At 36.6% G+C, this 15,384-nt stretch overlaps 1 protein-coding gene across 1 annotated transcript in view; it reads right to left on the minus strand.

Moving 5' to 3' along the window:
- MSH3 (mutS homolog 3) overlaps positions 1-15,370 on the minus strand; it is a 124,844-nt gene extending 109,474 nt beyond the window's left edge. The window contains exons 1-7 of the mRNA XM_016123442.2: positions 15,083-15,370; positions 13,538-13,658; positions 10,543-10,763; positions 7,770-7,985; positions 6,112-6,228; positions 5,738-5,855; positions 4,007-4,152 (exon numbers count right to left, since the gene is read on the minus strand). Of these exons, the coding sequence (XP_015978928.2) occupies positions 4,007-4,152; positions 5,738-5,855; positions 6,112-6,228; positions 7,770-7,985; positions 10,543-10,763; positions 13,538-13,658; positions 15,083-15,289 (1,146 nt within the window). The 5' untranslated portion in view covers positions 15,290-15,370. The remainder of the gene's footprint in view (positions 1-4,006; positions 4,153-5,737; positions 5,856-6,111; positions 6,229-7,769; positions 7,986-10,542; positions 10,764-13,537; positions 13,659-15,082) is intronic.
- Positions 15,371-15,384: the final 14 nt, after the last annotated feature.

Consider the following 15,384-nt stretch of genomic DNA (forward strand, 5'->3'; position numbering starts at 1 on the left):
AAGTTATAACTATGACACAGCATAGATAAACATGGAATTAGCAAAAAACAGCAGAGACGATACATTCAGTATGTACTCCATTTCTAATGTTTGAAAACCTGTCTGCTTTCCAAAACTCTTAATAAGTCAGATTCACCAAAATCTAAACTATGCTAGATAGGATTTTCAAGGGATGCTGAGTCCAAGTCCTGGATCTAACAGGTCTGATGGGGTGACTGTGACAAGTCACTAATCCCTCAGTTTCCTCTTCTCTAAGTGGGAATAAATCAGCCTACTTCCCTCATAAGGTTACTAAAATGGTTTAATCAGAAAACAAACATGTAAACTATAAGGCACTGCACAAATAGCAGTTGTCATTACTAAAATAAGTGATATAGTCCTAGTAACCTAGCCACAATTACTATTTCGTTACATTAAGTTAATAAATAAGAAGTATAATTTTTGCAAAAACAAATATAACAAACTCTGAATGAACCAAAGGCAGATAGTCTATCCAGGGAAATAATTGTAATTACTAAAAGCCACCCTCTATTACCCCAAGACAATAATATTAAAGATAAACTGGAAAAGATCATGGTTTGAAAGAAGTAGAAAAAAAAAAAAATCTGTTAGATAATTTACCCAAGGTCACAGGGCAATAAAGTGGCAGAACCTAGATTCATGAAGTCTGGCTCCACAAAACACATTCTTATCTACTAGAGATGCTTACAAAATGCATGAGGCTAGTTACAGACTGTATTAGCTAACAGGAGAACAAATAAATGATCCCTACGCTCATAAGTTGTTGATGGAAAGTCAACTGACACAGCCTTTTCTGAAAACAGTCTGGCATTTTCTAGGAAAGTTGAAAACATCCATACACTGTAACTCAGCAATTCCTCCCCTAGGCATAAACTCTTGAGGAACTAGGATGTATACCAGAAGACATATATACCAGAAGAACATACACAAAAAGGTTTATAGCAGCATTCTTCATACAACCGAAAACTAGAAAGAACCCACATGTATGTCAAAAGATCATAAAGTGAAATACAACATCACACATGACAACGGAAGAATGACTAAGTTAACACATGTAAACAAATCTCTTATACAAATAGTAGTTTGTAAACAAAAAAAGCAAGACCCAAAAAATTACATACAAGCAGCAAGAGAAAAGCAATTAGTTATCTACAAGGTGGCCCTCCAAGACTAGCAACTAGCTTCTCAAAAGAAACTTTGCAGGACAGGACTTGGCACAAAATAGTCAAAGTGATGAAAACCCAAGATCTACAACCAAGATACTTCATCCAGCAAAGCTATCATTCAGAGTTAAAGGACAGATCAACAGCTTCCCAGACAAAAATAAGCTAAAGGAATTCATCGACCAAGCCAGTATTACAGGAAATACTGGAAAGACTTCTTTAAGAAGAAAAAACATGTATCAAAAACATGAATAAAGAATGGTAATAATTACATATCTATCAACAAGTACCTCAAATGGAAAAGAATTAAGTGCTACAACCAAAAGATAAAGAGGCTGCCTAGAAGAAACTCACTTCAGATTAAAAGACACACACAGACTAAAAGAAAGGGGATGGAAAAAAACATTGCCTCGATGGACCTAAAGGGTACTGTGCTGAATGAAGTTAAGTCAGATAAAGACAAATACCACACGATTTCATGTGCATGTGAAATCTAAAGAACAAAATTAACAACAACAAAACTGGAAACAAACTCATAGATACAGAGAATATTTTGAGGACTACTAGACAGGAGGGAGACTGAGGCAACGGTGAAAAAGGACAAAGAGATTAAGTATAAATGGAGAGAGACAAAACAGTCATGGAGAAATAAAGTACAGCATAAGGAAAATAGTGAACGATGTTGTAAAAAATATGTAAGGGGAGAGAGGGGTACTAGATTTAGTGGGGTGATCACTTTGTGAGTTATATAGATCTCTAATCACTATGCTGCACAACTGAAATTAATATTATTGTGTGCCACCTATAACTGGAAAAGAAACTCATTGAATTGTACAATGTAAATATGAGCAATTAATGATCTATTATATTTCAATAAAGCTGGGGGAAAATAACACACGATATGTTTACATTTATATACAGTTTAAGGTGCTGAAACTAAAACTAAAAGCAAGAAAATTATCACAGCAATCTGGATTCCAGTTACCTATAGTGGGAAGGGGCCCTTCAGTAGGCAGTGTTATATTTCCTGACCTGAGTACTTGTTTCACACTGCATTATAATTATATGTTTTGTTTTATGCATTTCGTAATTTTTTTAAATCTTTCATTTTTGGTTGAAGCAACTCAATTCAGGCCGAGGCCTTCTCTAGCACCCAGACAGCTGGACTGTAAGTACATTAGTACACATATGTTTATTTCCCAATTTACAAACCAAACATTTACAAAAGCTACTTACAGAAGTTCAAGGAACAAATTTATCAGCCACATTCCCCTCTGTATTAAATCAGAGCAATGGTCTGTATTTTAACACCTGCAACATCTATTACTCTGTGTGATATTAAACTGAAAAACCCAAAGTCAGTGTGTGTAAAACTGTATTGTACAGACTGAAGGTAGAGGGTCTGATCACAGTGGTATTACAACAGCAAAGCCTTTGATTTCAGATGATTAATACCCAAAAGGCAACTCCTAGGTAGTGACTGGGGAACATCTGACACTCATTACAATGGGGGAAAAACCAGGCAAGAACAGAATTGGAAGTAAAGAAAGAAGAAATCTATTGCAGCCACATTGAGTTCGAGATATTAAGGCAAGTTTTTAGTGTTTTGTCCAATAAAAAGTTGGATGCAGGAGCCTGGAGCTCAGAAGAGAGTGTGGCCTGGTACCAGAGCTCTGGACATCATCAACCCAAAAGTGGTCATTGAGGTCAAGGACAGTTCCCAAGAAAACATTTCTCATTTTCTTGCATTCCAGTTCATACACTGGTTAACTATGACAGTAGGCCAGAGGCATTTCTGAAAGCACTAAGCAGGAATTCTCTACTATCAACTCTGTCCTTTAGACTGAGTTTCTGGTAAATATAAAATAGCACATTACATATGTTAAAGCTTAAAAGCAAATAACCTTACTATTTGTAAAAAAAAATCACTGCCTGCAGCTAGATAAAAAAAAAAAAAAGCTTCTCACGGATAAAAAATCATTTAGTCACCCAATAGTAATGCTAACTCCCTGAGAGAAGGCTTATTGATGAAGCAAATGTCAAGTTAGCACAGAGTTACGCAGCCAGAATGAGGTATTAAAAGGTAATTTGGAGACATTTGGGTTATAAGAATTTTTGTTGATATTGTAGCTGATTGCAAAATTAGAAAAAACAAGAGAATTAGTTATCACTTAGGCAAGGAGTCCTTCTTTTGCTTAACCTACAAAAGAACAAAGGAGTCTAACACTTCTGAAGGGTTGGAAAAAATCTAAGATGTTCAGCAGAGTCCAGGTAGGTCTATAAATGGGCAAATTTATTCACAAATTGTCAGAAGGCAAGATTAATAAAACTATGATTCACGAATTACATATATCTGGAAGACTGATTGTAAATATTCATAATATTAATTAAATATGAAGTTTTATATTGGCTTATCATCTTCCCTCAACTATCCTTTGCTCCAAATCTATACACAACCCCATAATCATTTAATTTTAAATACCTAGAGGTAACTTAAGAAACACTTTGCTATCCATGCATGTTTTGGCTTGGTGTTTTATTCTTCTATCTGTATATGGTCCACACCCATGCCTGTCACTATGTCTATCTTCAACCCTAGACTCCTAGAATTGGGCAGAAACTATCTGGAGTACCAAGTAGCCATATGAGAAAATCAGAACTAGTGTTTTAACACAAACTTATGAGGAAAACCCTTGTTTTCTAGTATAAGTATTTGAAGGCACACTTCATCAGATATCCTCATTAAAAACCATCCACAACTGCTCATTATTTCAAGATACCATGAACAACTATCATTTGTTCTTCATCTACGAAGTACTTACCACAATTCCAATGAAAATGTTCCCCTTTTTTTGGTCCTTAAGATTCTCCTTATTTTCACAGATACACAGAAGATAGCTGGTAGAAGTATCAGTCATTACCTCATCAACATTTACAGCATCATCCAACTTGACTAAAGGATTCACATGTAATCATTATTAAAGAAAAATATATGTCACATGCTCATTAACTGATTTCTCCTTTAAAATGGCTTATTTTTCCAGGCATTTTTGCTCTAAGAAAAGATCTGCCACACAGCATTCGTTCTTCTGATTCTGATCATAGTTACACGCACCATAGTCCCTAAGTTATAAGGCTCAAGAGGACAGACAACTATCTTCTCACTTCTAAAGGGCCTAAGAGAACACCTCAGACCTTATGTAAACCAAATGTTAACCCTCTTTACCCTTACACCCTTGGATGACTGAGACCTGAATCCTTAAGAATTCCCTGTTTAATCCCATAAGTCAAAGCATGAATACACTAAATCAGTGTAAATTACTTCCTTCCTTTAAAGTGCCTAACAGCTCTCAGAAACAGCAAAAAAAAAAAATAATAATTTAAGATGTGAGAAAAAAACAAAAACCGGGTGTGCGTGCATGCGTGCGTGCGTGCATATGTGTGTGTGTGTGTAGTGAGCCCATTAATTAAATTCTCAAAGATCGAGGCTGATTTTGGATAAAGTCAGTCTGGGAACATCTACTTTGGGCATCAGCCGAGCTATAGCCGAAGCAAAAGAGAAGCTGAGAGGAATACTATTTTAGGAGTAGGCTTTGAATAAGAGACTCTAGTTCAGGCAAAAGAAACAATAACATTACCAGTTTCTTACCGAGCTATTAATGGTGTGGGGTCCACGTTAGTGATAAGTGTTCCCTAATCATGACATTAATGGAACAGAATAGTCTAATTTGGGTAAAAGCTAAGCATGTCTCTAAAAAAGCAGTTTTGTAATAAACTAACAGAAATATTACTTTCGCACAGTATTATTTAAGATCTTATCCCTACAGCTCTTTATTCCAAGAGACCTGATCTCATCCCATAGTACATATTTTAAAATGCATTTTTATTTCATTTTATATATAAATATTTGGTTTTAATAAATTGACAGAATTTTATGACCTGGCTTTTGAAATCATTTTGCTTCAAGTAACCCAATGAATTTATGAATGAACATAAATGTGGGGTTAATCACTGTGCACACTGAGGATTCTTAGAAAGTGAGAAAGCTTCATTTATATTCCATTTTTGAAAAATAATACAATTTTTATGAAGCTAACAATTAATGAAGATGCCAGACAACTATTTTATAAGAAGTTAACTGTGTGTTAACTTTGTAGTTTTTTCTCATTTTGAAGTTAAAAAGTTACTTTTTAGGTCTTGTCTTAGAAAGACCTGGAGGAGCTTATAAGCCCTAAGGACCTAACCACTGCCCACATAGGTCTCGGCAGTGGTTAGGTACTTAGTTACAAAGCTGCCATCATCTTTTATCAGGCTCTCTTTTTTCTTGTGCTTAAAGTATGATGAACTTTCCTTTTACTATGGAATTTTAAAAATGCTTCCTTCTTGCCATTAGTAACCCTTCCCTCTTTAGTACTACACTAATCAAAGGTCAAAGTAACCATTCCACCTCATCTCATTAAGAAGTTATCCATTCAAAAAACAGTTTTTAAAGAATGTTATTTAAAACAAATGCTTGTGAAATTTAAGAAAAACATTCCTTTTCAAAAAGATATCTTCTCCAATAAGTGTAGATTTCGTATAAAGAGCAGTCAATTTCCGGGAAAAGAGTGAACTTTTGTTGTCTCCAATGGCCTTTAATGCTGCTGTTTCAGTTTGCTTCACAACTCCTACCTTTGAAAAAAGAAAGAAAAATTAAATACTAATATGACAGAAATTTTTTTTAAAAAACGTTTTGAGATTTTAAAAGGTTAATTCTGAAACATTTACCGCAGTTTTTTTTAAAAATTCACCCTAAATATCTAACGAAGATATAATTCTGATACTTATAACATACTCATTTCTCTAAAACGCCAAATTCCAAAATCGATTAGAGCCTACCACCTTAAAAAGCATGTTTTCATTCTCTGGAAGAGAAGTCAAAACTGACCTTATATCCCTTAGCCACAAGGCGGCGTACGTGAACAAACAGTCTGTGAGCAGGTATGCTTGCTGTCATAAAGTTGTGATCTAAATGGCAATAAATATTGAGCTCCCGGGCTGCAATCTAAAATAATAAAAAAGAGAATATCAATAAACTTATATTCAAGATCCCTTGTGTAGTGTTTGTTCGCTTTGTTAAAAATTCATCAAGGTATATACACTTAGGATTTGTGCCCTTCTCTATTTGTATATATGTCAATAAAAAGTTTAAAATTCATTCCCTGTGTAAAAACCTAAGATTTAATCTATTTTTGGCAGTTTCCATGGCCTAACTTTGGGGCCAACATCTGTATCTACAAACAACTCAGAAAAATACAACAAGTCTTCTTTAACTCTATCAAAACTTTAAAGGGCTGACCTTTTCCTGAACAAGGACTATACAATTCAGAGAGCATGAAACTGTAATAAAGTAAGAATTTGTTACATAGCACATGCAAATAACTGAAAATTAGGAGTAGCTACTGGCTATGTATATATAAATTACCTGAATAAAGGGCATCTTTGAGGAAGTGAGGAGAGAACCCCCTGGTCCAGTTAGCTAATTCATGATGAGAGAGTGATAGGAATGCAAAACCAGGCAGTATTGCCTGACTCCCTGTCTTCTAAGAAAGCACTATAGCTCAAGGTGGCTCACTAGCGCCATGGAACTCTCATTCTAAGACTCTCAAATTCCATCCCACTCATTTCTGAACTGTATTAGTTCATCACTGCAAGGCAGGAAACATCTGCCTTTACTGTAGTCAAGACTACCTTTGTATTTGACCTGGAGAGAAGTGGAAAGAGCAGCATTCCTTTTCACCATTTCACCTACAGGATGCCAACCACATAGTGGTTCCTGTCCTCAGGAAACAGGCTGTTTCAAAGTCTAAGTTCCTAACACAGAACACAGCATAATGCCGGCTGAACTAGAGAACACCATTTTCCTGCCACAACAGGATTTCAGAAACTGAAGGAAAAGAGGTTGACCAAGTCTTCACTTCTCATCCATGAGGCATCAGATGTGCCACCTCGTCACTCTTGGATGATGAAATCCAACGAGGCCTAAAACTATGGAATCATCACAGTCGTCTGGGACTCCAATAAAGCGTTATTGGCCATTCTTGCCCTAAGCTTGTCCTTAAATGCTCAAATTCACTTCTATCCGTCTTAATTTAGGCCTATATCAAATACCCAAATTAAACACAAACCCAACCTAAGACTTTTGTCAGTGGCTGGGAGAGTTAATGTGCTCTTCCACTAAGACTTAAGAATGTTCCTGGCTCCGAAAATTCATAAATTTAGGATAAGCAGAGGAACTTACTTACATCTCAAATTATTTTTCTTGCTTTGGTCTTCATTAGGAAACAGAGATACTTATATGAATATGGTTCACTAAATGATTAATCCAATCAACTTTGATGGGTGAAAGGCGCTGAGCTAACACCACAGAAAATAAGCATCGACATTCCAGCAGGGACCCCTCACCTCCTCCCCCACAAGTCTAGCGCCCACCAAGTTTGTTAGCGTTTACTTTTAGTTTTTACTTTAAATGACAGTATTTTCAAAGGGTAATTGATTACATTCATTTTTTCTTTTCATAAGGTCAGAAATGAAATAACAACTTACCTCTGCATCTTCCCCAAAGAATCTATACTTATAACCACATTCCACACACAAAATTGCATCTTTTTGCTGCTGCTTCATTTCTATGTATTGTGATTCTAATGGTGTATAGATGCTTTTGGTCCTTTTGTTAGATGGTTTAGAATCAGAAATTTTCTTTAAGTTTTCATAACTTCCATGTGATGATCCAAAATCACTGAGATCAGAATGTGTCCTGTTCTGGCAACCAAAAGATTTTTATAGTTTAAGAAATACTAATTATAATAATAGTTCCCAGAGAGAGAGAGAGACTGCAAATTTGGCACAAAGTAACAATTGAGGAATGTAAGCAAAAGGTTTACAGGAATACATAGTATATTAACACAAATTTTTTTGTAGACTTGAAATTTTTTCAAAGTAAAAGACAAAACAAATATGAACCAAACTAAACTACTGTATAATTATTAAAGAAAAATTTGAAAACCTGAAAATTTTAATGTTTTATTTATTCCTTTTACATTTAATTTTAGCAAATTAACTGTAATTAACATTTTTCTTTTCATTATTTATTCCCACAAAAAGTAAGGCACAAAAAGTAAGCATGCATGATCTAGCAGTAAGGCAGAATCACTTTCAACTAGCATGCCAGCATGCTAGCAGCTTAAGTTGCTGTATTTTACATATCCAAGTACAGTCTAAAAGATTGCATATTCCACAAATCTTTATTCAAGAAAGAACAACAATTATAGTTTTGGGAAAGCATAAAGCATTTTCAACATTAGCATTCCTACTATCCTTACTTTCCTGTATAAAAACTATAATTAATTCCAATTCACAGCTTACAGTAAATTCCTTGCTTATAAGACTCATTTATACAAAAGATAAAATGAGACAAATTTGTAGGATAATTCCAACTTTTAATTAATTGTTACTATGTCACTGCCAAAACCTAAAAAATTTACCAGCTCCCCATGGAATTAAAAATATGGCCTAAAAAACTAGTAACCAACATGGGAAGAAAAAAGAGAAAGAGAAATGTCCTACATGGCCCAGAAGGGGTAACTCCAGTCCAAGAGAAAACCCAATAACGCGTACTTTACAGTTGCTAAATGTTTAAAAATTCAGCCTAGCTGGGACAGCAGGTAGAGACGCAATCTGAAAGTGTAGCTCAGAAAACCTATGAAGATCAGCAACAACACGACAGTAAGGTATGGAGGTGTGGCAAGGAAAAGCGTGTCAATATATCAGATGGGACCAAGTGTTTGCTTTTAATTTTGATGGGGATTTTCTATTTCGTTTCCATGACTTTTATGTAAAATCCAAGAATAATACATATTGGAAAACTTAATACTTAAAAATATATAGTTCTTAGGGGAAAAAAGTTTTTACTTATTCTTACATGTAATCAGAGTAGGCATCAAGGAAATAGTTGTATGCACATATACACCAATTTGAATACTTGAGTATCAAGCAACATTTTTTTTCATCATTTGGGTAAAATTACTTCTCAGATATAGTATACTCTTTCATATTCCCAGAGATAGCATTCTGAATTTAATTTAACTTTGTCTTGACAACTCAAGGTAATCAGAATAAAATGGGAATTTCAAGACCTATCAAGACTTATGGGGTTGTTGACCCACACTAATGGTCCCAGACCACTGGGAATTAAGTTTATTTAGTATCTTCTTACCATTCATCTGTATCTTTCCATACCATTAAATCTATCATTTGTAACTATATCCATGTACTATTTCTAGATGTCCCTTCTAACTGGTTACTTCTAATTTTCTGTGAATCAGAATGCCAAATTGGTCATTCTATGCATAAAGTAATAGTAAATAGGCTTTTATGAGGCCCTAGAGTAAATCCTCCAAATAATAAATTGTGAGCTTTAAAAGGCAAACTTTTGGCCTCTATACTTTATGACCACTACACTCTGGTTAACTGCTTCTAAGTATTAAAAGAGATCAAAAATAGGAACCAAAATTCCTTTTTTTTCTGATAACCTAGGATAAGTCAGTAGATCTTAGCTTGGTAATTTGCTAAGGAAAGAATCTATAGCTTTCATTAGATTTAAATTACTTGAAAAAATGCAAAGACTATTTCTCTAATTCAATTGTTCTCAATCATGACTATTTATTAAAATGAGAGCTTTTAAACAATATCCAGGCCCAATTCTTACTGAAAACCAATTAAATATGATTCTAAGGAAAAGTTCTTGCTATCAGTATATTTTTAAGTTCTCCAGAGATTATAATTTAATAGTGGCTGAAAACCACTATTCCAAATTATAGATTTCAATGATGGAGCAAGAGCTAAATTCCCCAAATTTGTGATGATGAAAAACATTAAGAAATCACAAAACAGTAGAAGAGCCCATATTCATTTGATCTACCTTTGAATTTACTTCTTATTAACCAAGTTTTGAACTAAAAACATCTCATCATGCACTGCCTATGGTGACTGTCCAGGCTAATCATAGAAACTTTTAGGAGGACTAGAAGAAACTGTGCTTGTATTAATTATCAACAAAGAATCTCTGAAAGTCAATGGCTCCTGACCCAGGCTGTACATCAGAATCACCTGAGGCTTTGCTTTGTTTTGTCTTAATACAAATCAATTCATCCCTCCCTAATACATAGTAAATCAGCATCTCCAGGGATTTCAAAATAAAATAAAAAGTAAAAGCTCCTTCAACTAATTCAGATGATCAGCCAAGTATGGGAACCATGACCCACAGAACCTAACACTATTCTGGGTAGATGGATATTCATTTATATAACTGTTAACATACCTTTTGACTAGTTTGAGATTTGGAATCTTCAGAAGAAATTGCATTCTTTGCACGCAGAAGACTGATGTCGTCAAAAACAGTACATTTTGGCAAAACTGCAAATCCCTCCTGAAGAGGCTCTCTCTGGACTCTATTTTGAGGAAGGGCAGAATCGCAGTAGAATTCTTTCAACTTTTCCAGAGACTTTAAGACAATCTTGGTCCTCAGACTTTTCTGTGGCTCTTAGTTAGCAAATCAGAAGAAAATACAATATAGTATTTTGTCTTGTTATATCAATTCATAACCAGCATAAGCTTTTTAAAGAGAGAGCTTCTCACTAAAGGGATCAACCTAACAAGGGAATAAAGAAACACTGGGTGTAGGTTATGGATGGTATGTTGAAACAAACATACATCTAATTTCTCTTAGTCCTGAAACTCCTTACCCTTTTTTTCTCTCTCTCTTTTTAGATATAAGTCCATAAGGGCAGAAAGAAAAAGAAGTAATAATATCTGAAGCTAGAAGGAAAAATGAATGAGCAATTACCAATTTAGCATACCTGAAAGCAAAATCCTAAGTCAGTAGTTGAAAAAACCAAGAACCAATCCTATTAATGACACGAAATGCTTTAAAGGCTCAGGAATTAGGGTACCAGTACTTCTGAAAATGGAATTAAGGGATCTTCTAAATAAAGAGAATTATTTCAGAGCAATTTGATCCCTAGACCTCTATCCCGCTCAACACTCAAAGACATCTGTCCTTTCTCCACATCAGCAGAGGGCTAGAGATATTCCGTAAAAAGACAGAACAGGCACAGCTAAGGCGCAGTACTATGCCTAAGCCAGAAGAATACTAATGGGAATATAGGCTTACCACATAATGAGAAAATGAGCCACTCCTCACCAGCTCCCAGAGCACAGTTCTCTGTCCTCTAGGCAGAGCTGGGAAGACTCTGGACTGGGAAAAACTTAAAGATACTGACACCAGGGTGAACCAAGGAAACCAGATCACCACCCCAGATATATCTGTTTTCCTGCTTCCACAGTTTTGCTCATGCCAGTCTTCCTTTCTAGAACACCCCTGCCCCCAATTTCCATGTTGAAATTATACTCATTGGTCAAGACCCATTTCAACACTACTTTTCCCATAAAATTCTCCAATTCCCCAGCTTTTCTTTCTCTGTACTCCTATAACAAGGTCATATCTCTCTATAGCACTTATCGGAGTCTGTAGTTATTTATAAGCAAGGAATCCATAGAAGGGAAACTATCATTTACTAGATATTTACTATATGCCAGAATATATTATTTTACCCTTTAGACCAATACTATAATTTAGCTACTACTAAATATAAGGAAATGGGACTGCACTTATTATCTCTTACCTTTCCTTTTAAAGCAAAAACAATCTGAGGGCAAGAGTTGTGTTTTGTTCATTTAAAAAAGTTTAAAACTGTTCATATTTATAGTTAAACCTCTTTTTGGATATATACTGTATCTTGTCTCCTGTTAATCTCATAGATAGAAAAATGTATATTTGAATCTCTTCAAATGTACATATTCGCCCTCAGTACTGTTACTCTTCTCCTTTCAAATGTATATTTGAATCACTCTTCAAAAGTATACTTTAAGTTTGTAAATTATGAAAGGACTTCTCTCCAATGGTTACAAAAATACTTTCCCAGGATGGGGGTGGGGTGCAAATCTTGGGATTGTATTCATGCAAAGAAAGAATATCTAAAACTGACATGTTAAAAACTAAGGTGAAGTAGCCAGCGACTCCTCTGGCTGGTGGACGCCCCTCTCTATTCTTCCCGTTACTTTTTTACATAAACTGTAAAGTTCATGTTTCAAAAACTTACATGTCTCTGGCCTATTTCCACAAATTTCAGAGTTCATTTGGCCAGGTCTGGAGCAATGTGAACCTAAGGACAAGGACTTTGGGTGGTGAGACCCCTTGAAGGCTTACTTTCAAGCCCTCTTCCTCACCTTCCTTCATGGCCTTACTCCCACCACTGCCAAGGAAGATTCCATCATGAAGCTTCGTTTCTGAGCTGCTGTCAGTTCAGAAAGGCTTACACCAGTTCGAGTATGGAAATAATGAAGAAAAAAAGCATTTTCTGTATCCCCTTATCACAAATTCCCTAAAGCCAAAAACTAGAGAAAACTCCGCTAAACCATCTATATATCCAACACCACCTCTAGAAATCTAGGAGCTCAGAAATGATGGTTTTATCCAAAACCTTTCAGCTCCATACTAAAAAAAAAAAAAAAAAAAAAATAGAGGTTACCAGTGGATAGGGGTGGAGGGAGAAGGTAGATGGGATAAAAGGGGTCAAACATGTGGTGACAGAAAGAAATCTAACTATGGGCTATGAACACACAATGCAAAATATATATGTCTTACTGTTGAACTGTACACCTGAAACTTACTTAAGTAAACAAAAATTTACCCAAAAAAATGGACAGGGTAGATCTACATCCTGACATTGAAAACTATTCAAAATGTTCAGCTAAGTGGAAAATATAGTTGCAAAATAGTATATATAGAATAACTTATAAAATATTAACTAATTTGTGAGTCTATATGTGTGTAAATAAAAATCCCTGAAATATACAGTACCCCCCCCCCAACATTAGCGGTAGGCCTCAATGAAAGGGAGGGATTATGGGGTCTTTCACTGTCTACCTGACACATTTCTGTATTGCTTGAAATTTTTACAATAAATACGTTTCACCTTAATAATCAGGACAAAAATTAGCTAGTGGGAATAAAACAGAAAACTGGGCAACTACAGCCAAATTGCAAAACTCCAGATCTTACCTCCTCTCCCCCAACCTCCTACACACACCACCACCACTTCTGGAGGGGCCTCTCCACTCAAGCACAATAGAGGCCTTTTACACAAAGGAAAAAAATGGCACTACTCTCCCATACCTTCCTCTGTTCTCTGGATAATCTAAGAATATCAGAGCCATGACTGGAGAGAATGAAAAATCATTGCCACAGAACTCACCAGAGTTTCTAGACATTACTGAATCACTCTGTCCATCCTTTTCTTGGACTTTCTTTGCTTTCTTTTTAAAGGGCCCATCATTCTCTAGTGGTCTCTTTTTACTTCTGTCAGTTTCTGCAACCTGTATCAGGAGGGTTAGAAAATGATGTGTTAACCTCTGATCTCAAAATCTGATGCATGCAAAATAATTTAAACCTTACTTCTGAATGACAGTGAGGTCCTAGCATTCACCCTTCCTAGAAATATGGATGCTGAGCTCTGAAAAGACCTACAGATGAAGGTTTTTACCAACATCAAAATTAAGGTGGAGACTGGCAGGTCACAAGCCTCAGCATCTCCAACCCTGCTATAATTAATTAAAACCAAGACTGCCACCTTTCTTTACAATCAACTTGAATTACCCTATTTGCATATGTTAAATAAAATACCTTTAAGAAAAAAAATATTTATAAAAGGTGAAATTAGACAATAAAAAGAACATCATCATTTTGGAGATGTTAACTGTAATTTATGTTTTCTGTTTACCCCTTTAAGAAGCCATAAGATTATGAATATTTGTTGGCAGGAAGCCCGTCAAAAACTTAAGTTACCAAATAAATATCCTCAAAACGGTGGCTATAAAATAAAATCTTGGTGAATTCATGAAAATGTAGACTATGGTCAAAAAACAAAAACAGGAAAGCAGCAATCACTCTATAGAAGAAATATAAATTAAGGAAAAAAGGTTTTGAAGCAGCCAACCTGTCACCCACATTAAAACTTATAGGATGGCTAAACACCAATCTGCAAACCCTTTCAACATCCTCAGTTAGAGAAATACCGTACTAGGCTTTTCCCTGTGGCGAGGGGGCAAGGACCCACACACAACTATTTATTAACTCAGTTGAAGGGTGGCAAGCAACAGGAAGGATCAAATGACTAACCATCACAACTGTACTGTCTTAAGAAACTTTATCCACCCTAACTGTATAACAGACTTTACTATATGAACTACAAAGGATGTAGTCACTGGGGAACTACACAATATGACTGTATTTACCAGCAGTGGATTGAAATGGTGAACAATGCTTTTGTAGCCTTAAAAACCAGAAATTTAAAGGCAGTTTTTGTCTCGTCGCCTAACAGAATCCATACAAATAAAATAAAGCTCCTCTTCAAATTTCAGCGGGGCTTGAGAAGGGTGGGAAGATAAAGGTTAAAGTTGTATCCTTTGCCCACAGGCCCCTAACCTCATCAGAAAGACTTCCAGTCTCTAGTTCATCATTACAAAACTGTGTGATCTTGGCCTCAAATCCCCCCAAGGGGAAACTACAATCTTTGAATTACACTTAGGATGGAGGATTGGCTTTCCCGCCTTCGCTTTCCCGCCTTCACTTTCCCCGCCTTCACTTTCCCGAAGCCCGTCCCTTTCTCTTCTGGCACCGCCTCGGGGCTGATTCTCTCACGGGCCCCGCCTCCTCCCGCTCCACCCACAAGCACCGTCCCCGCCCACCTTGCCCAGCCCCCTCTCCCCAATGACCCAGCCGCGTCCTGAACGAAACCCACCACGTGTGGCAGCGACGGAGGCGGGAAAGTGGACGGGAGGGGCGCTGCAGAGTCGGAGTCAGGGTCCGTCTTCTCCGCCGCATCCGTTGGGGAAGAGGTGGATTTCAGGCTTCCCGTAGCGTGGAAGAATCTGCTTAAAACTGCTTGCCTTGCAGGAGCTGGGCCAGCGGCAGCGGAGCCGCCAGGGGCCGGCTTCCGGCGCGACATCGCAGGGCAGACAGTGACAGCCCGGGGTCGGGGCCGAGCTGGGGGCGCGAGCCCGCACCCGCTGTTCCGGTGTGTGCGGGGGCGAGCACGTCGCG

This window comes from Rousettus aegyptiacus, unplaced genomic scaffold (genome assembly GCF_014176215.1).
Source record: "Rousettus aegyptiacus isolate mRouAeg1 unplaced genomic scaffold, mRouAeg1.p scaffold_m13_p_8, whole genome shotgun sequence".
NCBI lineage: Eukaryota > Metazoa > Chordata > Mammalia > Chiroptera > Pteropodidae > Rousettus > Rousettus aegyptiacus.